This window comes from Osmia bicornis, unplaced genomic scaffold, assembly GCF_907164935.1.
Source record: "Osmia bicornis bicornis unplaced genomic scaffold, iOsmBic2.1, whole genome shotgun sequence".
Lineage (NCBI taxonomy): Eukaryota > Metazoa > Arthropoda > Insecta > Hymenoptera > Megachilidae > Osmia > Osmia bicornis.
Window position 1 is genome coordinate 54,654 of NW_025791340.1, and position 27,693 is coordinate 82,346.

The 27,693-nt window shown below is 49.3% G+C and overlaps 1 protein-coding gene and 1 long non-coding RNA gene across 2 annotated transcripts; one reads left to right on the top strand and one right to left on the bottom strand.

Annotated features, from left to right (window-relative positions):
• Positions 1-13,600: 13,600 nt before the first annotated feature.
• Positions 13,601-14,197, bottom strand: LOC123989050. The gene has a single exon (XM_046289769.1). It carries the CDS (start codon positions 14,195-14,197, stop codon positions 13,601-13,603), a length of 597 nt encoding a protein of 198 aa, XP_046145725.1.
• A 10,794-nt stretch (positions 14,198-24,991) lies between these two features.
• LOC123989051 lies at positions 24,992-25,519 on the top strand. The gene is made up of 3 exons (XR_006830413.1): positions 24,992-25,144; positions 25,309-25,328; positions 25,409-25,519. It is a non-coding gene; the product is annotated as an uncharacterized LOC123989051 (long non-coding RNA).
• The last annotated feature ends 2,174 nt before the right edge of the window (positions 25,520-27,693 follow it).

A 27,693-nucleotide genomic window follows, 5' to 3' on the forward strand; every position in this document is an offset into this window, starting at 1 on the left:
TCTACAATCAGCGGTCTCATCGAACGACAACAAGAACTCTTCACCTCTATCAGCCGGACAGTTATTAATTTGAAAGAAAAGGGCGAAGCCAATATCACCGAAACCTACGTCAAGGCACGTCTTTCCATTCTGACGGACAACTGGGCAGCGTTCCAGCACAATCACGCAACAATTTCGGACCAGAAAACTGAGGCCACGAAAAAACTGAGTTATTTCGTCGACGATCTTCGAACTCAGTGCGAAGAAATGGTCATTGAAAATCAGTCAATACTCAACGACTATTTGGCTCGCTTCACACCGGCCGCTCCAACGTCTCGAAGCGCAGATTCTCATCTCATCGCACCCGGCGAACGGTCAGTAACTCAATCACGTTCTTTACCAAAACTTGAATTACCTCACTTCTCCGGGATTTACAAGGAATGGACGCCGTTTCGCGACTTATTTCACTCCATCGTTATCGCAAACTCGTCCATTTCCGACGTGAAGAAATTTCATTATTTGAAAATGAGCGTCACGGGTGAAGCGGCCCAGTTAATCAGCAACATGTCCGTTACCGTCGAGAATTTTGAACTCGCTTGGCGCGCCCTTTCTGACCGCTACGATAACCGTCACGTCCTAGTCAACACGCAGCTGGAGTTGTTGTTTTCTATCAGACGAATACAGCGCGAATCCGCAAACGAACTCAAACGGTTACATGGCACAACAAACGAAGTCCTTGGCGCGCTTAGCGGTCTTAAATGTGATACTAAAAACTGGGATCCCATCATAGTATACTGGGTGTCGCGTAAATTTGACCCTAACACCTTGCGGGAATGGGAACTACATACTGGTAACTCAACCGAGACTCTTACAGTTACGCAATTAAATGAGTTTTTAGTCAAGCACATTCGTGCCACAGAGGCCATAGAACGGGTTGCGGGAACGGCCCAAGTGACTTCACGGAACCGAGATGGAAAGGTCCAAGTCCATCAAGCATCGATCGCCGCGACGGTGTGCCAAGCTTGCCAAGCCTCACACTTCTTACAATCGTGTCCGACATATCTTGCTAAGACTTTGGAACAGCGCAAAGCATTTGTTACTCAACAACGGCTCTGCTTTAATTGTTTGGGGTCCCACCATCGCAAGTCTTGCCGCTCAACTAGACGCTGCGTTACTTGTAAGGCCCGTCACCACTCCACTCTTCACGAAGCGTCCAAGCCGGTCGTCACGACGACTCCGTCAAAGCCGGAGCAGCCGCCCTCCACGGAGCTGGTCTCCACACCAACGACATCTCACTTGGCTGCGCACCATGGACGGATGCTGCTGGCAACTGCACTAGTCAAGGTCTCGTCTCCTGGTGGCGACGTCTGCGTCGTCCGCGCCCTCCTTGACCAGGGCTCGGAGGTTTCATTCGCCACGGAGTCGCTCGCTCAGCAGCTCAGCCTTCCACGTCGTCAGGCTAACGTGCCTGTGTCCGGTATTGGTGCAGGAAGAACAGTGGTAACCCGGGGATCCTCCACGTTTAAGATCTCCTCGCTCAAAGATCCCCCGTTCGACCTCGAGGTAAATGCACTTATTCTGCCCAAGCTAACCGATTACGTTGTAGATCGCCCCCTCAATGTCGCCGATCTGCCCCATCTCCATGGGATTCAACTAGCAGATCCGGATCCGTCGCGCCCTAGGCGCATCGATTTGATCCTCGGGGTCTAGGTGTACAACGCTGTGCTGCTCCCGGAAGTCATACGGGGTCCTCCACACACACCCATTGCTCAGCGAACGCACCTCGGGTGGATCGTTTCCGGTCCCACGTCGCATCAGCCCGATGACGCATCGAGTGCAGCACCATCAAGTCTTCAATGCAGCGTGGACCGCGACCTACTTGACCTGTTACAGCGTTTTTGGATTCAAGAAGAGTATTCTACGAACTGTGAGTCCCAATTGTCTGACGCTGATCTGCAATGCGAACAACATTTTGTAAATACACATAAGCGCGACGAGACCGGGCGGTTCATTGTTCGCTTACCGTTATCTCGTGACGTGACTCACCTCGGCGATTCTCGCAGCTCCGCGTATCGAATATTAATGAGTTCCGAACATCGTCTCTCTAAAAATCAAACTTTATGTCACGCGTATAATCAATTCTTAGACGAATACGAGCAACTCGGTCATATGCGCCGCGTTTCGCCCCGTGATATCATAACCAGATCGTCGTATTACTTACCGCATCACGGGGTTTTTCGTGACACCAGCTCCACAAAAATTCGCGTTGTATTCAACGGATCGCACAAAATCTCGTCCGGTTACTCCTTAAATGATTGTCTTCATTCTGGTCCGAAACTGCAAAATGATCTCGCCGATATCTTGCTGCGCTGGAGACAATACGCGTTCGCGTTTTCGGCGGATGTTGAAAAAATGTATCGTCAGATCCGCGTTCATCCTGACGATCAAGCGTTGCAGCGCATTCTGTGGCGGCGCAATTCTTCCGCTCCTGTATCAGAATTTTCACTCACTACCGTAACATACGGACTCGCGTGTTCGCCATACTTAGCGCTTCGGTGCATGCGTCAGCTCGCGATAGATAACGGTCATGAATTACCTCTTGCACGCACTATTCTCTTCACTGAAACATATGTCGACGACGTGCTCTCCGGTGCCCACAGTATCGAAGAGGGGCGAGAAAAGGTCTCTCAAATCTGTCGTCTTCTTGAGCGTGGTGGCTTTCATCTGCACAAATGGACCGCGAATTCCGATGAACTAATTTCTAATGTGCGTAGTCTAGTCGAATCGAAATCTGAACGTGCATTAAATCCAGATACATCGCACCGAGCGCTAGGACTGTTATGGAACATAGATCGCGACGCGTTTGTATTTTCATTCAGTGCGAGCAGTCAATCACCCGTTACTAAACGCACAGTATTGTCAACAGTGTCTCAGCTGTTCGACCCGCTCGGATGGATCGCGCCAGTTATCGTTCACGGTAAAATTCTTATGCAAGAATTATGGACGCTGCAAATGGGATGGGATGACGCGCTTCCCTCCACTTTCGCGAAACGGTGGGAAGGGTTTACCGCGGGACTCCCGGACTTACGGGCATTGTCCATCCCGCGTTGGGTAGGAATTGCCCCCGCGAACGTCGCCACGGAACTCCACGGGTTTACGAACGCGTCCTCTCTCGCAATGGGAATTGCCGTGTATTTACGTACAACAACCGAAACCGACGCAATCCAAACCACGTTATTGCTCGCGAAAACGAAGGTCGCGCCTATTAAGCATGTGACAATCCCTCGACTCGAACTCTCCGCCGCCGTGTTACTTACGCGCTTCGTTGTTCGAATCCGTCGAGTGCTTCACCTTGACCACGTTCCCGTGCATCTGTGGTCCGATTCTGCAGTTGCCCTAGCTTGGATACGAAGCCACCCTTCGCGATGGAAGGAGTACGTTCAGAATCGGGTAACCGAAATTAAGACCGCTCTTCCGGATGCCACGTGGCGTCACGTCCCCGGCTCTCAAAATCCCGCGGATCTAGCCTCGCGTGGCGCGACGCCTCAACATCTTGCTGGTGATCTCGTGTGGTGGGAGGGACCCCCTTGGTTGCGCCTTCCGTCTCCAGCGTGGCCATCCGACGAGCTACCACCAGACAATCGTATCGACACTGAAATGCGTCAAGTGCGTGGACACACGGCGTTGATGGCGATCGAGAAGTCGTGGATTAATATAATCTCACGTTTTTCAACACTGACTCGACTGTGTCGCGTGACGTCGTGGGTTTTCCGAGCCGTTGGCAAATTCCGAGCGCGCTTATCCCCACCAATCGCAGCTCCGACATTAAGCGTAGCCGAAATCGACCAAGCGCGTTTGTATTGGGTCAGGGAAATACAAAAGGAATATTTCCGGGAAGAACTAACCGCACTTTCCGCGGGGTCGACAGTCGCGAAATCCAGTCCGTTATACAGACTAATGCCCTACGTTGACGAGCACGGTCATCTTCGCGTCGGCGGACGGCTACGTAATGCGGTACTCCATCCCGATCAAAAGCATCCGTTAATTCTACCGCGATCGTCTATATTCACATCGCTCGTTATCGACCACGCCCATAAACTTGCGCTACACGCTGGTCCTCAGCTCACACTAGCAACCATCCGACAAACATACTGGATTCTCGGAGGTCGGTGCCCGATTCGCATGTTTATAAACAGATGCATAATTTGTACACGGCAGCGAGCGCGTACGGCGGAACAGTTAATGGGACAGCTTCCCGCGCGTCGCGTTACCCACTCCCGAGCGTTCTTGCATTCCGGTGTAGACTACGCCGGACCTTTTAGCATAAAAACTATCCGCGTTCGAGGAGGTAGAATCTTTAAGGGATACATCGCGGTTTTTGTCTGCTTCTCCACCGGCGCGATCCATCTTGAGCTGGTCTCCAATTATTCCGCAGAAGCGTTCATCGCAGCGTACAAGCGATTCAGTGGCCGTCGCGGAATACCGGCCACCATCACTAGCGATTGCGGAACGAACCTGGTCGGCGCCGATAGGGAACTGCGTAGTATGTGGAAAAAGGCGTCTCGCGTTTCGACTGCTGTCGCGAATTCGCTAGCTAACGACGGCACTGAATGGAAATTCAACCCCCCTTCGGGACCTCACTTCGGCGGTAAGTGGGAAGCTGCCGTTAAGTCGGTAAAATTCCATCTGCGTCGCGTGATCGGGAACACGGCACTTACCTTTGAAGAATTTTCGACTCTCCTCTCTCAAATCGAAGCCGTGCTGAATTCACGACCGTTATGTCCGCTAACAGACGATCCGTCCGACATCAGTGCTCTTACCCCCGGTCACTTCTGGACCGGGGCCGCGTTGACGACTGTACCGGAACCGGACCTCTCGGACGTTCCCACTTCTCGCCTCTCGCGTTGGCAACTAATGAGGCAATTCGTCGATCACCTTTGGCTGCGATGGTCTCGCGAATACCTCTCTTCTATTCAATCAGCCACCAAATGGCTTGTCCGGCACCACGGCATCAAGGTCGGCTCTCTGGTGCTGATAAAAGACGATCGCGCGCCCCCATATAAATGGCCGCTCGCACGTGTAACTCAATTGCACCCGGGGCGCGATAATCTCACTCGCGTCGTTACGCTACGAACCGCACACTCGACATTCACTCGTCCAGTCACTAAACTGTGTTTACTTCCAATCGACGTTCCGGACGCCGATACTACCCCTCCACCTGTCGGCCCAGCTACGATTGCCAGCTAGTCCGAGTTGCCTTCGGCGCGCCCCGTCGGCAAGGGGGGCAGGAATGTTGCGGCAGATCACCGCAATTTTGAACACTCTACCTTTAACTGTCGGCTTCCCCCTTCCTTGCCGGCGCACGGTGACGTCGGCAGGTTCGCGACACCTATATATAGAGGTGTGCGGGAGGCAGCCGGTATTCGTTATGCGTGATTCGTTATTCGTTCTTCGGTGATAGATACAAGGCGTATAGATAAAAGAAATCGTAAAGCGTTTAATCCGAGCGTTACTCCGTTATACAATAGTTTACATACAATAGTTCGACGAGCTCGCGTCGCCACCGACCCAGGGCTCTATGCCGAGCCTGGCGCCTAATCCTAGCAACAGCTTCGCTCATCTCTTCTGGCGGGATCCAGTCCAGACGACGGGCACGCAGACGCCAGAAGACTTTGGCGTCACCCTCTGCCGGGAACTTGAAGGGGACAACCCCTACCAGGGTCATCGCCGCCTCGTAGCGGACCGTGCTGTAACCTCTGATTACTCTGATGGCTATCTTCCTCTCAGCCCGGCGCAGCAGTTGCTGGCTGCGCCGGGAATCCATCAGGGCGTTCGCCCACATGGGCGCACCATAGAGGGCCATGCTCCGCACGATCCCCACGTAGAGACGGCAAACCTTCTCGTTGGGCCCCCCGATATTGGGCAATAGACGGGCAAGCGCGTTGCTTGCCCTGTCTAGTCTAGGGGCCAGACCACCGAAGTGCTCCTCGAAGCGCCAGTGGCTGTCCAGGTGGAGGCCCAAGTACCTGTGGCCCATGCCCACCTGGACGTCGACTCCACTCACATGGACCACCGACTGGGGCGATGGCGCAACCCCACGCCGAGGCGAGTAAAACCACATTGCCTCGGTTTTGAGGGGAGCTAGCTGAAGCCCCAGCCGCCGGATCCCCGCGTCAACGGCAGCGACGCCAATCTCGGCGAGGCGGCTAGTCCTTTTCCACCCCCGACCGACGGCCAACACGTGCGTACCATCTGCGAAGCCCGTGAGGCTCACACCGGTCGGGAGCTCGACCCGCAAGATCGGGTCGTACCCCAGGTCCCAAAGTGTGGGACCTTTCGCAGAACCCTGGGGTACGCCACAGTCCACGTCCCTCTCGTGCATCTGGCCATCCCGGCCCCTGTACACAATCTTCCTGTCCCGGAGGTAGTCGCCGACGATCCTCCTCATCTAGGGGGGCGCCTTGTGGCGTGTCAGCGCCCCCCTTATCGTCCCGTGAGCAGGGTGTTGAAGGCGTTGACGATGTCTAGACTAACGCCTAACGCCACCCTGCCCCGGGACGTGGCCGAGTCGCAGCGGGAGCGCATCGGCTGGATTGCGTCGATAGTGCTGCGCCCCCGCCTGAAGCCATATTGCGACTCGGCCAAGTCGGGACCCTCCTGGGACAGGTGCTGGACGAGGCGGGATAACAGAATCCGCTCGAACAACTTCCCCAACTCGTCCAACAGCATGATGGGCCGGTAGGCCGAGGGACTGTCGGCGGGTCGCCCATCCTTCCGGATGAGGACTAGCCGGCCCGTCTTCCACTGTTCTGGGAAGACCCCATCCTTAATGCAGGCGCTGAAGAGGCGTCTCAATCTCGGACCGAGGACGCGTAGAACCTTCACCCAGGCACCATCGGGGCCCGGAGCAGTATTTCGGGCCCCCATCCGTTTAATCGCTCTGGCCAGCTCCTCCTCCGTGACCCCCACTTCGTCGGACCAATCCACCTCCTCGTGGTCCGGCGGGGGGCGGGTGTGTTCGCTCTCTCGTAGGAACAAAGTGTCGACTACCCGTCCCAAAAACTGGGGGTCGAGGCTCTCCGTGACCGGGGGCACCCAGGGCTTAAGCATGCCCATCACCATTTTGTATTGGTGCCCCCATGGGTCCTTCTGGAGAGAGCCTAGGAGCTCGTCACATGCCCGGGATTTAGACTCCCTGATGGCTGCCTGTAGGGCAGTCTCCAAAACTGGGTACTGCCCGTACAGATCCTCCTCCCTCGCTGTGTCGCGGAATGTCCTTCTCCTGCGGGCCCTTTGCCACTGGCGACGGGCTGCGAGACAATCTCGTCTCAGACCACCAATTTCGCCCGTCCACCAGTAGGCGGCCCGCCTGGGGAGGTTGTTGGCCCGGGGCATGGCGGCCTCGCACACCGCCTTCATGGCTTCCCGGAACCATGCTACCTCCTCCCCAATGTCCGCGACCGGCCCGGCAGGTGTTGGCAGCGAGGCCAGGGCGAGGCCTGCAGCCATCAGCACGTCCTCGTACATCCTCTTCAGCGCCCATTGTAGCGGTGGTGGTCCAAAGGGGCGGCGGGCGGTGGTGGTAAGGTCGAGGCGGATGTATAGATGATCGCTAAGTATGACCGCCTCTTCCACCACCCTCCATCTCTGCACCATACGCGCGGCCATGGAAGTAGCGAAAGACAGATCGACTATAGACTCCCCCTGGGCAAGCACGCAGGTGCTAACGGACCCCACATTGAGCAGGTGGAGTCCTAGCCCCGCCGCCCAATTTACGACCGCCCTGCCTCTCGCGTCTGTCCTCGGGGAGCCCCAAAGTGACGCATGGGCATTAAAGTCCCCGAAGACTAGCACTGGCTGGGGGAACTACGGGAGACAAAGTCCCCCACCCGGTCCAGGTACTGTTCATATTGTGCGAGAGGCCATCTGGGCGGGGCATAGAGCCCCACCACCGCTATTTCACCCCACAGCACGCCGACGAACCCCCGGCCCCGTTCCAGTGGGGCGGGGTGTGGGGGCACTGCGGTGCCAATAATCGCTACGGAGCCGTCCTCGTCCCCGAACCAATCTGGTCTGTCGAGGACTCAGTACGGCTCTGCGGCCACCGCCATCCCAGCCTTCCACTCGGCCAGGGTTTGGAACAACATGTCCTGAGCCCTGGCCGAGTGGTTCAAGTTGGCCTGAAGTATAGGGCCCTTGGGCCCCATACCTAGGCTTTACGAGCCGCCTCCGCGGCATTTTTGCTCGCCGACTTGGCAGGGGGATTTGTCTTGCCCCCCTTCTTCGACTTTGCAGGCGTGGTCCTTGATGCCTGTTCCTTGGGGGCTGTTCCTGCCCCTTCATCGGCACACTTCTTCTTCCTTTGGGAGGAGGAGGGGGCACAACCTTTTGCACCCAATCGATGCCACGCGGGCCGCCCCAGGTCCGCACAGAGGGGGCACCGCGCCGTAGCGCTACACTTGCTGGCCACGTGGCCCGACTCTCCGCACGTATAGCAGCGGTCGGACCTATCAGCTTCGCAGGTGCATCGCTGCCTAACATGGCCTCTTTCCAGGCAGCGATAGCACTGCAATGGCCGCGGTGGTAGCGCCTGTATTCTGGCCCAGGACTACCCGACCAGAACCCTACTAGAGAGGGATAACATTTTGAGTGCCGCTAGAGGGCATCTCGACCAGACAGTCCCCATCCTTTGCGGGGAGGTGCTTATCTCCCCCATTTCAATTTCTTCAGCGGAGCAACCCCCCGTAGCGGACAATGCGGCCGCCATCTCCGCCGGGGTGACCTTGTCGTCGAGACCGGTCACCCTAACCTCGCCCATTTTTATGGGGCGGGCAACCCTCACCTCGGTGCCACAGAACACCTGGCGGAGTCGGTCAGCCAACTTGGCAGCTTTCTCCGTCCTGTCCTCCCCAGGTAACTCGAGGACCAAGCCACCGGTCCGAGCTCTTCTGGGCATCAACGCCGTGATGCTCAGCTCCTCCAACTTGACCCGCTCCCGGGCCATGAGCATGGCCTCGGCGTATGAGACCTTAGCCTCGGCAGCTAAGTTGATGGTGACCGCCGCAGAACGAGGAGGGCGGGGGGCCTTCTGCCTGACGGTTTGGGCCCCTTGCACCTTAACTGCCGGTGCCGCCCCTCTCTTCTGCCCCATCTGGGCAACCAGCTTGGAGCTTTGGGAGGGAGGGGTCTTGGCCGCTGCCGCCTTCTTCTCTGCAGCTTTAGCGCGGCGGCCGACCACCGTCACCCAGGTCCCATCCGCCGTCCTCCGATGTTCTTCGACAATCCGGGCCATTCTAGCCTCCACAAATGATGCCGGTTGGTCGGGTGTTGAGGAGGGCCCCGGCAACGGCTCCGTGGCAGGCAGGGTCCTATTCCGCACCCGCCTCTCAGCTTCCTTCCTCGATGCAGTGGGGATGGTCGCAGCCGCATCTCCCCCCTAAACATGCTCCGCTCTCTTAGGCGAGGGCTGGACGTCTGCAATAGCGGCTTTGAACTCCGCCCGGAGCCCCGGCGGGCCCTTTTCCAGAAGAGCCGCAAATCCCCTCATCAGGTCGGGCTCGAGGCCACCAACCTTCCCCTCCTCTTTTCCGGGTGCAGCAGCTGGGATTGGGACTTGCACCACGGGACATTCAGGCGGTCAAGACGGTAAGTCGGAAGCTCGACTGCGTCCTTCCTCCTTTTCCTGCCAGCGTCTTTGCCAGACAACGGCGAGCCGGGCCTCGCCAACCTTTTGGATGGGCCGGGGCCTTCAGACGCCGGCACCTCTGTGGCAGCGACCCTGCACGTAATGTCTGCCAGGTTATTTTGCAGGATGTTGATTTGGGCTTCCTGGAGAGCCACTTGTTCCTCCCGCAGCTTCAGCTGTTCGCGAAGCTCCTTCACCTCTTTATCGGCCCTGGCAGGTGCAGCCCTGATTCCCGCTTCCGTGTGGATGGCCTTAACGTAGCGGGAGGCCATCCTCAGCTTGCGAACAAATGTCCCTTTCAGTCCCTTGGAGTCGCCCGCGACCTTGTCGATGTCGCGACAGAACTCCAAGGACTGCGCAATAAGGTCGCGCGTGGGGACTTGACTTCCTCCGCCATGTCCTCAGGGTCCGGGAGGGACCTGCTACCCCGACTCGGTTCTACAGGGTCCTCGTTAGGATCGAGCAACCTCCTCTCCTCCAGCAGGTCAAGTTCTCGGCGCTGAACATCCAGGACTCTCTGCTTAGCCGCCGCGAGCCACACGTACCGGCGCGTGGTCGGCGGGCGACCGCTCTTGCTCGTGCGCCGTGCCTCCAGAGATACTGCCGAGGAGAGTCACTCGTCCGAGTCCAAGTCCACCTCAGTCTCTCTGGATGCGGGGGCATCAGAGGCCGCCGGGGAAACCCGGCCCCTCCTCGTACCGGCCTCAGGGGAGGCCACTCCACATCCGCCCTAGTTAATCGGACGGATAGGCGGCGCGCATCCGTTACCCTGCTAGTGCTGGGCTGCGCCATATCCTCCGCGCCTGTTTCCCGTATCGCGTCCTGTTGAACAGCCGCAGTCGTCGTCGGTACGTCCCGTCCAGTGTTTGTTGTTGTTGTTGTTGGCGTTTTTAGTTTCAAGTCATCCATAGTGTTCCCACGAGTGCGTCGGTCTGTGGGTCCACCCGGGCAGAGCCGCCTTACCCGGGTAGGGCTAGTACACCCGGGGGGTCGCCAGATACCGCGGGGTTGGCCGCTAGAGACTGATGCACCCATCAGCCACCCCTGGCGCTGACTCCAGGGGCGCCCTCATTACCGCGTACCGCAGCTTGGGGCTAGAGATTTTTTATAGCGGCTGTCATCCTCGCGGGCCGGCCAATGAAGGCAAACCCCCGTTCCAGCGAAACGTGACCACTGGGTTACTGTGTAATTGCTTGGGCACTCCGGGTTCGCTACCCGCACCCGAACGCCACGCAGCCTGGCCCCTGGAGAACTGAACGACGCTGCAGCCACCATGTCGCCTCTCCGACCCAGGCCTTACCGGCAAGGGAGGCCCTGCCAGGATCCGTAGATCCCACCGGCATCGCCCCGGGTCATCTGCGAGGCTACTTCGACAGCAGAAAACGCCCCCGTTTCAGTCGCCTTGTACGACAGGCAGGCGTTACCGTGTCTGTATTCTATCCCCCAGTCACAGGGGAGTTTTTGATGGGTTTTCCATCCCTTGGTGTTTGGTCCGCGGGAGCTATTTTATTTCACTCCTACCCTCCATGCTCTCCGAAAAGTGCATGGCGAGCATTCCCCTATCCGCCACCTGGGGACGCGCCACGTCGGGGTATCACCTCCCCGCCCAGCCAGTACACTTGGCCAGGTCCGTGAGTTCCCCTGAAACATTCTTTTTTTTTCGGTTCAGTTGTAAGAGGAAATGCGTTTGCGCACGCGCGGGTTGGTTCCCCTTTTCGTCTATTCGGCTAGAGGGGACCCAGGCAGTGTGGGACTCATGTCCGCCCTGAAGGGGCAGCCTGGCGCCCGTGAGGTGAGGGCAAACCCAAAGAGGCAACGCTAGAAAGGGGCAACATGGCAACCCAACCCTTAAGTGTTGAGTTTAGCCCAAGAGTAGGCCTCAGCCCTGAAGGGGCGACCTAGACGGGCAGCCCAGAGTGGGCACTCCCGAGGCTGGACATACTACCCACTAAAACCTCTCCCCTAACGTGGGCCGCCGGCACCTTTTCACTCGTTAGAATTCATAAAGGAATACCAGCGTATAGCCACAACGACGCTTCGGCACTTCAACGCATTTCGCGTTATTGCGGCCGCCCGCAAAAACGCCATGCACTAGGCACATGGGGCATCTGCGGATCCACGCCGTTGCACCTCCGATCAAGCGGTAGGACATTTTCAACCTGTACGGTAAGGCACAGGATTTTTCTTCGGCCACGACCAGGAACCGAAGTAAGCCCATTCTGGGTGGTCGCGCCATGTGTTCACCTGTGTTAACAGGGCTTGCTCTTCACCACAGCCAGGGCCCGGGGCGAGTCCTTTCCCCGGTTGACAGTGCCACATCTTGGTAGGCTGCAATCCTCGATGACCTGTCCCATACCTACTTTACACACACACACACGCTCATGACAAGCATAGCGCTTCGAGTAGCGCTGCGAATGCCCCAAATACGCAACGATAAATAATGAATAAATAATGAGTAAAGAATAAATGAATAAATAAATGAATAAATGAACGAGTGAATGAATAAATAAATAATGAATAATGAATAGGATTTAATAAGCACATGAAGCCCATGAATAGAATAGAGGAGCCCATACATTCAATAACAGCTGTCATAATAAGCATGCTAAACATACTAAACATACTGAAACTGGTTAAATCAAATCACAAATACAACGGGAAATAAATATATATATGCATCTAATGCATCTAATGCAATAGAGCAGTTAATGAATAGTTAACAGTAAAAGAAACAGTAAGCAATATGAGAACGTGAGAAACTGTGGAGCAAACATAAGTAGTATTGCACGCAAGCAGGCAAGCGAGCATATGTGAACTGGACATTAGCAAATGACCAACAAAACCTCCAAAACCTAAAACGTCTAACATACATACATACAGCCGAGCAGCCAAATAGCAGCAGAGAAATATTTAACATTCAACACTAGCGCACAATATAATCACATAAAATTAAACTCAAGATAAACCATAAATTTGAGATGAAATAAACCAAGGATGTGAACCGTAAAGTAAAATAAAGTCGCCAGACAGATAGCAAATAGCAAGCCAGCCATGAGAGAAGAGAAGCAAACATAACATGACATAGAATGCTACTAATTATTATCAGAGGTAAAGGTAAATAAGGTACAGTATAAAATATAGAATATAGGGTATAACCAGAAAGTAAGCTGGGAAGAAAATAAATAGGTGAGCGTAATGTAATACTAATAATTGAAACCATTCATTGAAACTATTAAGTTACTTAAATTTACTTGCAGGAACATTTACGCGACCACAACCTCAACGTGGTTGGCAAGCGAACATGATCGAGTACAATCAATGATCAAATGAAGGCAATAAAAAACAATTAGAAATTATTGCGAGCAAATCATCAATAAAGATAAGTAGCAACATATACCTCATAATGAGAATAATAGGAAAAGACAGAACTGTTAACATCAGAAATTAACCATTGTTTGCGATTTGACGTGGTCTGCGAGTTCTGAGAAAATGAGACACGCTTTTGACGAGCACACTTATTTTAATGACACAGAAATATATACAAAAGTAATGGAATATATACAAGACGTATTTACAGTTATACGCGTGGGCCGATAGTTACGAACTAAATGCGTGGGCGAAGCGCGGACACTGTACTAAATGAACACAAATAGTTGCGTGGGCAAAGCGCGGTCGAAACTTGTTATATTAACTATAAGAACTGAAGCTTGATCTAAGCGTGGACACGTGTGTATACTCAGAGCGTTCGATCAAGAAGGACGAAATCGATGATGGCGCCGATCGTGCCGGTTCCGCGTGGAGAGGGGACCGCGTGGACAAAGGGGGCCCGTGAGGTGCTGCCGCTATCGGTAACGACGCACCAACGAATTATTTTCGCTGCCAACATCGTCACGCTGCGTGTACGTAGGGAATTTCGCCAACATTTCCCCCCGGCCATCAGCGACTGGTCGATGATGTGGTCTGCGTGTCCGCGTCGTCCTGAGAGGGCTGATGTAGAATGGCCAGCTTGGCGATGGGCCGTGTGAGCGTCGTGGTGGCCGTCTTGAGCTCGACGACTCTGGTCAATCCGTCCTTGCCTGGTAGGAGTTTGAGAACTCGAGCCATGGGCCATTTTCCTGGGGGCAAGCGTTCGTCAGTAATAAGAACAAGAGTGCCTACCTTGATCTCATTTGACGGGTGATGCCATTTCGAGACTGCTTGGAGTCGTTGAAGATATTGCGTGGACCAGAGCCTCCAAAATTGTTGGAGACGCTGCTGCAGAAATTGCCACCTTGACAATCGGTTGACTGAGACGTCGAGAAGCGTGGGCTCTGGCACTGCGTTGAGTGGCGATCCGATCAGGAAATGTCCTGGTGTAAGGGCTGAGAGGTCGTCTGGATCATCGCTGAGTGGTTCCAACGGTCTTGAATTGAGGATGGCTTTGATCTGCGTGAGCAATGTTATTGATTCCTCGAACGTCAGCAAAGCGTCTCCAATCGTTCTCTTCAGATGGAATTTGAGAGACTTTAACACCGCCTCCCATTTTCCACCCATGTGTGGAGCGGCAGGAGGGTTGAAGTGCTACTGCGTACCATCCTTGGCGAGTAAAGTTGCGAGGTCTTGATTTTCTCGTGTGCTGTCCTTGAACTGTTTCTGCAACTGCGCGTCTGCTCTATGGAAGTTGGTGCCGCAATCTGAGTAGAGAGAGGCTGCAGTTCCTCTCCTTGCTGCGAATCTGCGATAGGCTGCGATGAACGCGTCGGCTGAGTAGTCGGTGACAACTTCCAAATGAACAGCTGATGTTGCGAAGCAGACGAATACACAAATCCACCCTTTCTGCGTCTTGGCTCCTCTGCCTTTCCAAGTCTTCAGCGTGAGCGGTCCTGCGTAGTCCACCCCTGTGTGGGTGAACGGACGTGATGGAGTGACCCGACAAAGAGGTAGTTAGCCCATCAGTTGATGGGCACGGATCCCCCTCTGCCGAGCACACTTCACACACCTCAGGATATGCGTTTTCACTGGAGCTCGTCCACCGAGAATCCAGTAGCGTTGTCTGAGAAAAGCGAGGGTGGATTGCGTACCTCCATGCATGGTCTGACGATGTGCGTGGTCGATGAGCAGTGTAGAGAGTCGTGAATCACGAGGCAAAATAACAGGATGTTTGCCATCGTGCGAGAGTTCTGAATGTTGGAGGCGTCCGCCTACCCTGGCGATTCCCTGATGGTCGAGGTAAGCGGTGAGCCTCGTGAATGGATGAGTTGTTGGAAGCGTTGTTCCCTTGGCGAGTGCAGCGAGTTCGTCTTTGAAGAATGCGGACTGCGTGGCCTGAATCCAGTAGATTCTGGCCTTCTCCATATCAGCTGCTGAGATAAAATGCGTGGGCGAAGCGTCCGGTCGTTTGAACAGCTTGTCCACGAATTTGAGGCAAAGAGCGGTGACTCTGAGTAGTCTGTGAAAAGAAGAATATTTATAGATTAACTCCCATGAATATTCTTTTACTGCGTTTGCCGTGTGGAGTGCGACGACAGCACGAGCTTCAGGGGCGCCCAACTCGTCTGCGTCAACACTGGTCTGCTTGGGCCATGAGTTCTGCGGTTGCGTTATCCACGGTGGTCCCGTCCACCAAAGCGTGTGCTGTTGAAGCTGTTCTGTCATCATGCCCCTTGACGCGCAGTCAGCTGGATTCGAAGATCCTGGTACATGCCTCCAGTAAAAGTTCTGCGTGATCTCCTGGATCTGGATTACCCTGTTGCGAACGTAATCCTTCCATTTGGAGGGGTGCGTTTTGATCCAAGCAAGCGTGACTTCTGAATCCGTCCACAAAAATGTTTGAGAGACGGTCATGTTCAAAGTAGCGTGAACATGCCGTATCAGTTTAGAGAGTAGCAGCGCTGCTGTGAGCTCCAACCTCGGGATGGTCAGACGTTTGAGTGGTGTCACTCGCGTTTTCGAGCAGACGAGAGAAACTTGGGTACCCGTGGACGGTGCGTGTACGACGAGATAGACGACGGCTGCCATTGCGAGGACTGATGCATCAGCGAAGCCATGAAGTTCAACTGTAGACGTGGTCGTGGTGTTGAACCATCGAGGGATGGAAAGCTTGGCCAAGCTGGTTAAATCTTCCCTGATGCATAACCATCGTTGAGTGATGTGAAGCGGCAGAATGTCGTCCCAACTGAGTTCCTGTAACCAAAGCTCTTGAATAAGAATTTTAGCTCTGATAATTACAGGTGCAACAAAACCGAGTGGATCAAAGAGTTGAGCTACTTCGGAGAGAATGAGGCGTTTTGTAAATTGCGTGCGCTGCGTGGCTGATATGGTCGAAAAGTTGAGCGTGTCCTGATGTGGAATCCATTTAATTCCGAGAATTTTGGTTGCGCAGTCGTCGAATGAAATTGCTGCGTTAGTCTGTTCTGGTGCGAGGTCTTCTAGCAACGATTTGCTTGTGGAATGGCATTTTGCGAGTGGAAATCCACCCGCTTGACACAACTGCGTTAGCTGATTTGCAACGTCCGGTAGATGTTCTGCGGTGTCTGCGCCACCAAAAATGTCATCGACATACCTGCCATTTTTGATGGGTTCCACGGCAAGGGGATATTTCGACCCCTCGTCGTCAGCGAGTTGCAAGAGTGTTCGGACAGCCAAGTACGGTGCAGCTTTCGTTCCGTACGTGACCGTGGTCAGCTGGTACTGCGCTTCTTTCTGCGTGTCATCAAGCCAGAGTATCTGCTGCAAGCTCCAGTCATCTGGATGCACCTTAATTTGTCGGTACATCTTCGTGACGTCAGTTGCAAACAGATGTTTGTATCTTCGTATCCAAATGAGAAGATCTGCGATATTCAGCATCAGATTTGGACCAGTATGTAGAAGATCGTTCAGCGAGTATCCTGATGAAGTTGGACTGGAGCCATTGAAAACCACACGCAATGCGGTGGTCGTGCTGCCCAACTTCAGAACGCCATGATGCGGAAGAAAGTACTGAAACGGACTAGTTATTGAGTCGTTGTTCAGTCTTACCATATGACCAAGTTGCTCATACTCGAGCATGAACTTGGTGTACAGCTGATTGTACTGGGCGTCCTTACTGAATCGTCTGAGAGTCCGTTGAAGGCAACTGTGCGCGGTCTGATAAGAATTGCCAAGTGCTCGAGGATGAATTTTGAGCGGCAATCGCACAATATATCTTCCAGCGGAGTCTCTTGAATGCGTGGTCTTGAAATGATCTTCGCACTCTTGCTCGTCTGGCGTGAGCAAGGGTGCCGTGTCCTGCGGTGGCTCTTCCTGCGTCCAGAAGCGGCTGAGTAACTCACTCAATTGGCGATCAGTATTATTGACTGTCACTTGATGAGAAGTCCTGCGAATTGTCTGAGTGCCCTCTAGGGGCCCGATTATGAGCCAACCGAAGATCGAGAGTTGAGCGATCAACGGTGATGACGTGTTCCGAATAATATTTGGCTTGATGACTTGCCCGTATGCGTCGGCTCCGAGGATGATGTCCACCGGTCTGGATACGAGAAATTGAGGATCTGCGAGGTTCAATTTCTCCAAATGCGATGGCTGCGGTGGCTGAGATGGTGGTTCCGATGGCAAGCAAGTAGTTACCTTTTAAAGCACGTGTGCTTGAACGGTGACTGAGAGTGGTCTGTAGTTGGAATGGACGGTAATATTGACCACTCCATTGGTCTGCGAGGTCCTTGCTCCACCAACTCCGTGGACATCCAATGAGGAGCGTTTTCGTCTGAGTCTAAGCTGATTAACTAAAGACTCTGAAATAAGAGAAACTTCAGAGCCTGAATCGACCAGCATTCTTACTTGCTGCGTTGCGAGGTCAGTGTGCACTCTTGCGAGTGCTGTTGCTAGAAGTGTGGTCCGTGGTCTGCGTGGTCTGAGTGCGTGGGCTGCGCGGTTCTTTAATGCGTGGGCGTCGACGACTGCACCGACATCTCAATGCATTGACGATTGAGCTGAAGTAGCCTGCGTTGTCCTTGTCGTGGGCTGAGTCGATGTGGAGGACTGCGAGGTCTGAGGTCCGGGCACCAATACTCGGATGAGATTGCCACCATGAAGTATAGTGTGGTGCATCTCACCGCACAGCTTGCATCGCTGTGTAGTACGGCAGCTGCGAAGATTGTGGTGACCCAAGCAATTTACGCAGAGCTGTTGGGCCTTCACCACACTTAGACGCTCCTCCACATCCTTGTCCCGGAATAGAGGGCACGCTGAGAGGAAGTGATCCTTGGCGCAGAGCGCACAAGGATACAAATCGGACATGCGTGGGCGAGGCGTGGGCGCTACTCCGGCAGAAGCTCCGGATGTTGTTGGCGTGGGCTGGCTTGCGCTGGCTGCGTGGACGGTGGTTTTCTGCTGGACCAGCCGGATGTCACGGCTGGCGGGGCGCCCTGACGTGGTCGTCGTGGTCTGCGACGACTTCTGCTCAGCCATCCGCTCCACCTGTTCGAGGATGCCGGCTCGAGCCAACAGGAAGTCTGTCAGCTGAGACAGGGGAGGAAACGTCCGCTGCGCTGAGAGCGACTGTTCCCAATGCTCCCGGGTGTCCGTGTCCAGTAGGCGAACCAGAGCGGTCAGCAAATAGCAGTTATGCTCGTCTGCAAGGTCGAATGATTTCAACGCTTGCTGCATTTCCTCAATGATATTGACCATTTTGGTCAATGAAGCTGCCTTGCGCATCTTCATGGGCCGAAGGTTGTAAAGCCGGTCCATGTGAGATTGGACATTGAGGCGCGTGTTCGAGTAGCGGGCGTCCAACAGTTGCCACGCCTGGCTGAACGCTTCGCACGTGGCTGGTAGATGTGAAATCAGCTGCGAGGCGGCTCCAGTCACTGCTCCCTTCAGGTAATGCAACCGATCAATATCAGAGAGCTCTGACTGGTTGCCGATGACGGAGGTGAAGCCAGTCTTGAACTCCATCCACCTGCTGTAATCTCCCTCAAATTTAGGGAGAGGTATCTCAGGGAGACGAGACCGCATCTGCGAGGGCGCTGTTGTCGTGGACTGCGTGTTCTGAGCGTCCGTTTGCGAGGTCGGCGTGATCGGTTTCAGCCTTCGCTCCAGCTGGGCAAGAAGCTTCTTCCCCTTCAGCACTAGCTGTGCTGCCGTGGAGGCCATCTTCTTGCTGAAGTACTTGTGGCCCAGCTGTGAGACAGGCCACTGGCGACTGAGCATCGCATGCTCCTGCTGGAAGCTGACGTGGAGGTGCAGGAGCGTGTCACGAGTCAGTGTGACTTCTTCCTCAATCATTTCAAGAGGATCTGTAGCAGCCACCGTCTGCAAATCCGCGACAATGGCACGGATCGTATCCAGATGATCCTCCTGCACCCTGGCACGCATCTGGAGCTCAGAGAGTCGTGCGGGCGAGCGTGTGCGAATGGTCTGCGTGGACGGTAACGTTTCTTCAGGCAACGTTAACTGCAAGGGCGCGATCGGCGAGGGCGGACGTGCGACCGTTGCAGTTTGTTTTGCTGCTTCCGGCACTTGCAACAAAGAGGGCGCAGCCGGCGCCTCCTCTTCTGGCTTGTCGGAGCGTCCTGCGCCATCTTGGGACGCGGGCGACACATCACGCGATTTCGGCATTTTCCGATCACTGCGTAAACGTTCACTGCGTGGTCCGAACAAATGTCACTGCACTTAATCCAAAGAGCACTGCGTGGTCAAATGGGCTCGTCTGCCGCTCTGTACCGCACACTTCTTCCTAGAGTCACAAGGCTCAAAGATGAGCGCGGTCACTACGCGTAATGGCGTCACAATAACCGTTAAACGGCACTGCGTCACGCGAACCGGGCGTGTCTCATCCGGCTCGAAGGACCAAAATGTTTACGAGTTCACGAGGTCTGCGAGTTCTGAGAAAATGAGACACGCTTTTGACGAGCACACTTATTTTAATGACACAGAAATATATACAAAAGTAATGGAATATATACAAGACGTATTTACAGTTATACGCGTGGGCCGATAGTTACGAACTAAATGCGTGGGCGAAGCGCGGACACTGTACTAAATGAACACAAATAGTTGCGTGGGCAAAGCGCGGTCGAAACTTGTTATATTAACTATAAGAACTGAAGCTTGATCTAAGCGTGGACACGTGTGTATACTCAGAGCGTTCGATCAAGAAGGACGAAATCGATGATGGCGCCGATCGTGCCGGTTCCGCGTGGAGAGGGGACCGCGTGGACAAAGGGGGCCCGTGAGGTGCTGCCGCTATCGGTAACGACGCACCAACGAATTACTTTCGCTGCCAACTTCGTCACGCTGCGTGTACGTAGGGAATTTCGCCAACAACCATAGTATTAAATGTAAAATGTAACATAATCCTAGTCTATTTGCAGGAAGCGCTAACGTCAGCCAATGGAAGTGGGGGTAGAGTGTAATTAACGGATAACAGGAGAAGAGAATACCCATCTGATATAATATGGGGAGCACATGAGACCTAAATCGGCATAAACCATAAGGCAGATCAAACAATTCAAATAGTTATAAATTGAGTAGATTAGATTGTTACTGGATTATAATACCGCTCCGATAAGTATGGTATTAATATTAATACAGATACAGGTACGTCGATGCAATACAGCGCGTGGTGAAAACTAATCAATAATAAACCCCACATACAACCATATTACTACTAAATCATAATATAAAGGTACTAGAAAACTAAACTACACTACAATAGATCAAAATTACTATGAGCATATGTGTATATATAATATGTAACGAAAACACTCCAAATATAATCAATTTAATAAGTATACCGATGTAGATAACTAACTAAACACCTCATACCATAGTCAGTTTAAATGATGCAGTTCCATTAAACCCCATTTAATACCAATTAATAGAAAAGGCATATAGGTGCTAAACCAAGCCAGACACTTCTATAAGAAAGTCATATGAGATCCACGGTCAAGAAATTTTAAGAATTTAAGGAACCATAACGCATATATGTATGTATAGAAAACCATAAAGACATTGTATCATGCAGGACGGACTACTGCAGCGTATGCCTCCCTGAGCACCAGCCGTATTAACCAATACTGAACTAACTGTTTCCAAATAAGAATCAAAATCAGAATCAGAATTGTAATTAAGAAGGGGTAATTAATGTACAAAAGATTGCATGAAATACCGTAAGTATTCAATATACACAGATTCACAACTGTCACAGCTGCACTAGAATTGAATTAAACATAGTATGCAAAACATTATCCTGAGGGGGAGTACGAAGAGCTACAAAAGAGCAGTGAATAATATTATAGGAACATGGAACGTAAACCGTAACACTCAATTGAAGAAGAAGTCACTGAAACATGTCAAGTGACCAAGAATAAAAATAAGAAAAGAATAAAGATAGTGAATAGTGAACGGCGAACAATAAACCAATAAACCAATAAACCAATGACGTTACACGTCATTCATACCTAAATCGCTAAAGGATATATGATACATCTTATAGTCTACAATTAATTGACAATGCCTGGGAGCCGAAACAACCCCCGAAAGCTTTGAAACAATGCATGATACTACAAGAGGAACTAAGGAGCTAAGAACTAAGAAACAAGAAACCAGAATCAGAATCAAACCCACCCTTAAAATATGCAAAGGGATTATAAACGCAATGTACGCATATGATATAAACTCATTAATCCATCCAATCCAGATAGACTCTTCTAAATTCCATAATACAAGACCCATGAAACTAAGTCAAATAAATATAACTGCAAATATAATCGCATGTATAATCATCACAGATATAACCACAGCTATAATCACAGCAGGTAAAATAAAGCAGACACATATTAATAATCTGTATCAAGTAATTTAATTGAATGCAATTCGATATGCCATATGCCATTGATAATTACTCTGTACATTTACTTACTCAATTATAATAATATAATGGAATAGAAAGTTAGGAAGTTATATAATAATAATGCAAAGCAATACAATTTAATACAGAATACTGGTTAAGTATAGCCTAACATAGCTAACTAATATAGCTGAATAACTGGACACAATCCAAGGTCTAAAATAATAATATTATAATATAACATATAATATATTCAATGCCTAAAATGGTCACAGATTGAACGCAGGCTGAACGCAATTGGACGTAGATTGAACGTAGCTTGGATGTGTAACGACCCGGAATGAGTACGTCACTGCACCGACTAGTAGGGAGAGCGGTTCCCTTAGAAGGCGACTCGTATTCTGATTATTAGGGATTATAGGTTCGTGTGGTGTGCGGTTAAGGAGTGAAATCCAAACACTAATGTGCTAGAGACTAATTGAAATTGTTTATTCAAGAAAATTAAAAGGTAAGTGGATTTTAATTGAAATATAATATATAACAAAATTGCTAGTGTTACAATGAATGCGGCTAGAAGTAGGAATACAATAAAAATTATAATTAGTTCGCCCTAAATTGGGAATACAGTAAGAAATGTGTAATTAGTAGTTAATATTATATAAATAGAAATTAGTAATTAGTAGTTAGTGATGAATTATAATAATTAACGATAATAACGATAGCGCTAACGCGTATGCGGCGTGGTCTTCTGTAACAGTCAATACTCTGCTTAATTTTCTCTAATGATTATGGAAATTAAGTTCCAGAGGTTTGTGCAGAACTATTGGACTCAAGTTAACCCTTCCTACAGGTCGCAATCGGTTTCTGGGATAACCAGAGCTGTGTTATATGCAGGCCGTTTCAAGGAGCTTAGCTCCTCGCTAGCTCATTACACTTGAGTGTTGGCTTAGCTTAAACACCTGTTTAACACGTTGCGCACCGAGAATAGGAGGTCCACCAATCCGTAGTATATGCACGCCACCAGTGGAAGCGTAGGAATTGGCTATATTCGCACTCTGTCCTTAAGCTCTTTTCTACTGTCTAGAGTATTGTCTGTTCCTGACCGTGGTCTGAGAAGATCTGCCCCGAACCTGTGCGGAACGCCTCTATTTATACTCAGATGATGCTGAGTCGGCACTTTTTTTCCGTATAGAGTTCTTGGGGTAGCTGGGTTTTCCCCATCACGTGGTGGTCCAGCATCCCCGCTCTAGAATCATACCCCACTACGTGTTCACACGGGTTGCGCTGGCGCGTGCGCGGTCAGACGTCGATAATTTATCGATACCTGTTTTACCGTCTGACTTATCGACTAAACTTTTACCGACGAATTTAACAGACTCAGTTATCGACGAAAATGAACATGTTTATTACATAAAATTTTATACATTAAATATTAACAATAAAATTAAATAAAATACTTTGTATGGAATGTAATAATAAAAAAAAAAATGATAAAATAAAAATGTATTGTTTTCTCATGGGGTCGTTACAACTCCCCCGCGCGCTTGTCTCTTGTCCTCAAGAGACAAATATTTTTTCTTTTTATATTACATAGGGCGCAGCAACATTTCTCCTCGCTGTTTCTCGGAGAAGCTGACAGTATCCCAAAATACCTCATCACCTTGCCGTGTTCTCGTCTTGGGTCAGTTCTTTCTGATTTCCTGTAAATCTTCCAGTCGAATTCTGGAATGTCTATTAATATTAGTTCCCATCGAGGTGGTGGTGGTGGTGGTGATGGTGGTGGTGGTGGTGGTGATTGTTTTTCTTCTTCTTGTATTATAGTTTCTTCTTGCACTATTGTCTTTGAAATTTTATATAAAACAAATAATTAGTAAATAAAATAAATTGTTTGGAGTATAATTCTACCTCTTTAAACTGTTTCAAAGCTTTTCTTAGCTTTCGTAGTCGTTCTCGTCGACCAGCGCGCCGTACCATTATCGCTCTCTATGAATTGAATATAGTTGCGCGTGCGTAGCGTCGCTTCGTATATCTCTCTCTGTTGCTCTTTGTTTCTGTCTCTCTCTATCTTTTCTCATGCAACATGGCGGACTTGCGAGTCTGCGCATTAATATTTCGAACGAAATAAAAATGTTTCGAACGAATTGAAAATGTTTTTGTAGGATTTGAAATAAATTTACTCGTCTATGGAACAAAAATGGTTATATATTTAAAAAAAAAAGAAATCTTATATTACAATAGGTTTTTAAATTTATTCGTAAATTTTATCCAGACAGAATATTTCTGGTTCATGTGCAGGTAACATGTACCCTTCGTTGTACGTTTCTATTAGTTCGTTATCCATATTTGTAACTGCATTACGACAATCGGTGCAGGCTATTGCTGGTCGTAAGCTGGCAATGGTTTGTCTACATGAAACACATGTAGTCTGTCTTACGCTCTCTTCTACTTTAATAAAATGATGGACTCCTATGTGGAACCAATGCTTCGCTGCTTGTTCTACTGTTCTTAACGCACATTCGGTGCATAAGCGTCCCATTCTTGGATTAAATATATATTCAAATGCAATTGTGTTATCTCTCACACACAATGCATTTGCGACATTTGGAATTTGTTGTGTCATTTTCCTGTAACGGAAGTTATTTATTATAAGATACTGAAAATCTTAAATTGTATCATCTATGCTTACTCTTTTCTCTTTTTGAACAATCTTTCTTCTTTTCTTTCTTTCTTTCCTTTTCTCTTTCTACTATTTTGTTCAGATAGCGTCACTCTTACGTGCTTTCTTTTAATGTACTTTGCACAATATGGCGGCAGGTTTAAAATTTTGTATGTGCGCATGCGCATCTTCCGAAAATCATATAGATTGCCATATCGATTTTATTTTTGATCTATGTTGTAGATTGGCCGGTAGGCCCTCTTTAGTCTATCTTTGTGAACTATCCTATTCTTTTTGGGACCTATTTGTAATTCTATGTTATTCTTTTCTATGTTTCTTAAAATTTTGTACGGTCCTGTATATTCTTTTTGTAGTTTACTTTTTCTTGGTGGGTTTAATAACATAACTTCTTCTCCTGTTTTATAATTAATTGGTCGTATTTTTCTATCGTAGTAGTATTTCTGTCTGTATTTTGATTGTTCTAGATTTGTTTTTGCTGTTTGCCTAATTTTGTGTAAATTTTGTAATAGCTTATCTACATAATCTGGGTATGTATCTAATCTGTCAGTAGGTGTAAATTTTGAAGGTAGTCTGGCTTTTCTTCCATATATTAGTTCATGAGGTGTGAATTTTGTTCCCTCATGAACGCTTGTGTTGTAAGAAAACGTTGCTTGTTGTAGCCATTCGTCCCAGTGTTCTTGTTTAGATATATAGTGTTTCAAGTATTCAATTAGAACGTGATGGCTTCTTTCCAGGGACCCGTTTGACTGAGGATGGAAGGATGATGTACGGTACGTCTGGATGTGGAAGATTTTAGCTAATTTTTTAATAAGCGAGGATGTGAAGCATGTTCCCTGGTCGGTGAGGATAGCTTTAGGACTGCCGAACTGGCATATAAATGAATTGGTGAATGCTCTTGCGACGTCCTCTGATGTAGCTGACACAAGTGGGATTGCGACGGAGTATTTGGTCAAATTATCTTGTATAGTGAGGATGTAACTGTATCCTTTTTGCGTCATAGGTAAGGGTCCAAGAATATCTAGGGACACCTTATCGAATGCGTCTGAAGGAGTATCTGTGATGACCATGGGTTCCTTATTTTTCATCCTTACTAACTTAGTTCGTTGGCAGCTAATGCATGATCTAATATAATCGGTAATTTCCTTTTTCATGTTTTTCCAATAGTACTTGTTCCTGATTCTGAGGTAAGTTTTTCTTATTCCTTTATGTCCAGCTACTGTGCTTTCATGACTTTCTTTAATTATGTTTCTTATTTCGTCTTTAGGTGGAGTTTGGATTGTACCTTTGCAGATGATGATATTGATGTTTGAGTCTGCAAAGATTATTTGAAGAATTGCCTTTAACCCTTGCTTGTCTGGCATGCTGCATTCCTGGATTCCTTTCTGAATTAAAATGTGACGAAGAGTTTTAATTTTCTGTGGTAATGTCTCTTTATAATCTACTAATACTCCAAAAATTAATTTATTTTTAATTTTATATTCTGTGACTACTGTCTTGTGGTTTAGAAATTTTAATCTTTTCATTTTCTATTAACTGTTTTGACTGGGTATCATCTGGTTGTCCTTCTTTATTGAAAAATATTATTACTGTGCCTTTTTCATCCATAGCTGGTCTTCGGTTTCTTCTATTTTGAACATGACTGGTTTATTACTAACTATTTTGGGTTTAATTTGTTTAATTGCAGATGGTTGTTTAGTCTTTTCTTTTTTAATTTTAATAGGTGTAATAGGAGCTGATAAAGTGTCACTCGAGGTTTCTTTTTCTATCTTTCTTTTTATTATAGGAGATCTTTCTCTTGTGCTTGAAGAGGAATCGATTCTAGGTGGTTCTCTGAAGATATGTTTAGGTAATATCGTTTCTTCATTGTATTCTTCTATCTCATCTCCAATTATTATTTGTTCTCTTTCTACAGGTCGTTTCTGCGGGATAATGTATTTCTTTTCTTCTGGTGGTTGATGTACATCAACTGTAATTTGCTGTTCATTAGGTTTTCTTTTCTTCTTGATTTCTTCAGAGGAATAAATCTTTGGATTTAGATTCGTTCTCTTTTTGGGTCTTGGTGGCTCTTCAGATGCATCAGTTTCGTAATATTGAGATTCGTCAGAGCTTGTGCAATCTTCTTTCGTTCTTTTTCTTGATGTATTATCTGTTTGAGATGGGCTTCTCTCTCGTATTTTATCTATCCGGTGTCTTTTTCTTATTTCGACATCTGTGGAGTCATCACGTGGTCGTATTAAACGTTTGTGGCTGATTTTTCTCTTTTTAATATCTCGTGAACTTGATGAGGTTGTTGGCCTTGGTCTTCTCGGATACTGATGCCATTCTTTCTTTTTTTTATGTTGTTCAGACTCTAGTTGTAGTTGCTGGTCTCGGTCTGGTTGGATATTGATGTACTTCCTTTTTTCTTTTATATTCTCTAGATTCTGATGTCGTTGTTTGCCTAGGGCGAGTGGGATATTGGTGCCACTCTTTTTTCTTTTTGTGTTCCTTTGTTTCTGATGTAGTGGTAGTTTGTCTTGGGCGAGTGGGGTACTGGTGCCATTCTTTTTTCTTTTTGTGTTTTCCAGATTCTGAGGTGGTCGTCGTTTGTCTGGGGCGAGTGGGATATTGATGCCACTCTTTCCTTTTCTTACGCTTCTTCTTTGACCCAGACGTGGATGAATGTAACCTTTTCGCATGTATTTGTAGAGCGTTTATATCTTCGACAGGATTTCTGGATAGAGCATCGGCGTTCATGTTTTGTCTCCCTGGTTTGTATTTAATTTCGTAATCATATTCGCTTAATCTTAATTTCCATCTCATGAGTCTTGATGTAGGGTCTGAGAGACTGTTTAGCCATACTAAAGGTTTGTGATCAGTGATTAGATAGAATTTTCTACCGAAAATATATGGTCTGAAATGATTTATTGCGAATATCACAGCAAGTAGTTCTCTTTCTGTTGCGGAATATTGTGTTTCCGGTTTATTCATTACTCTTGATGCATATGCTACTGGCTGATCTTTTCCTATCTCTCCTTGACTTAGGACTGCTCCCACTGCTGTTCCGGATGCATCAGTGGTTATATTGAACGGTCTCTCAAAGTCAGGATATTGTAAGATCGGTTCTTCGCATAGCACGTTTCTTAGGAACTCGAAAGCTTGCTGTTGTTGGCTGGACCACTCAAATTTTTGCTCCTTTTTTGTCAAATCGGATAATGGTTTAGCTATTTTAGAGAAGTTTTTAATGAAACGTCTATAATATCCGCACAATCCTAGGAACTGTCTGATATTTTTGACAGTCTTCGGAACGGGGAATTTTTGGACCGCTTCAACCTTTGCTGGGTCAGGTTTTACACCGTCTTCTGTAATTATATGACCCAGGTATGCCACTTCTTTCTTCAGAAATTGGCACTTGTCGGGTTGCAAGCATAAGTTTGCTTCTCTAAGCTTCGTCATCATCCTGTTGACTTTTATTTCGTGTTCCCTTAATGAGCTTGCATAAATTACGATATCATCGATGAACACGAATAATTCCAGTCCTTGTAGTCCGTCTAAAACATTGTTCATCAG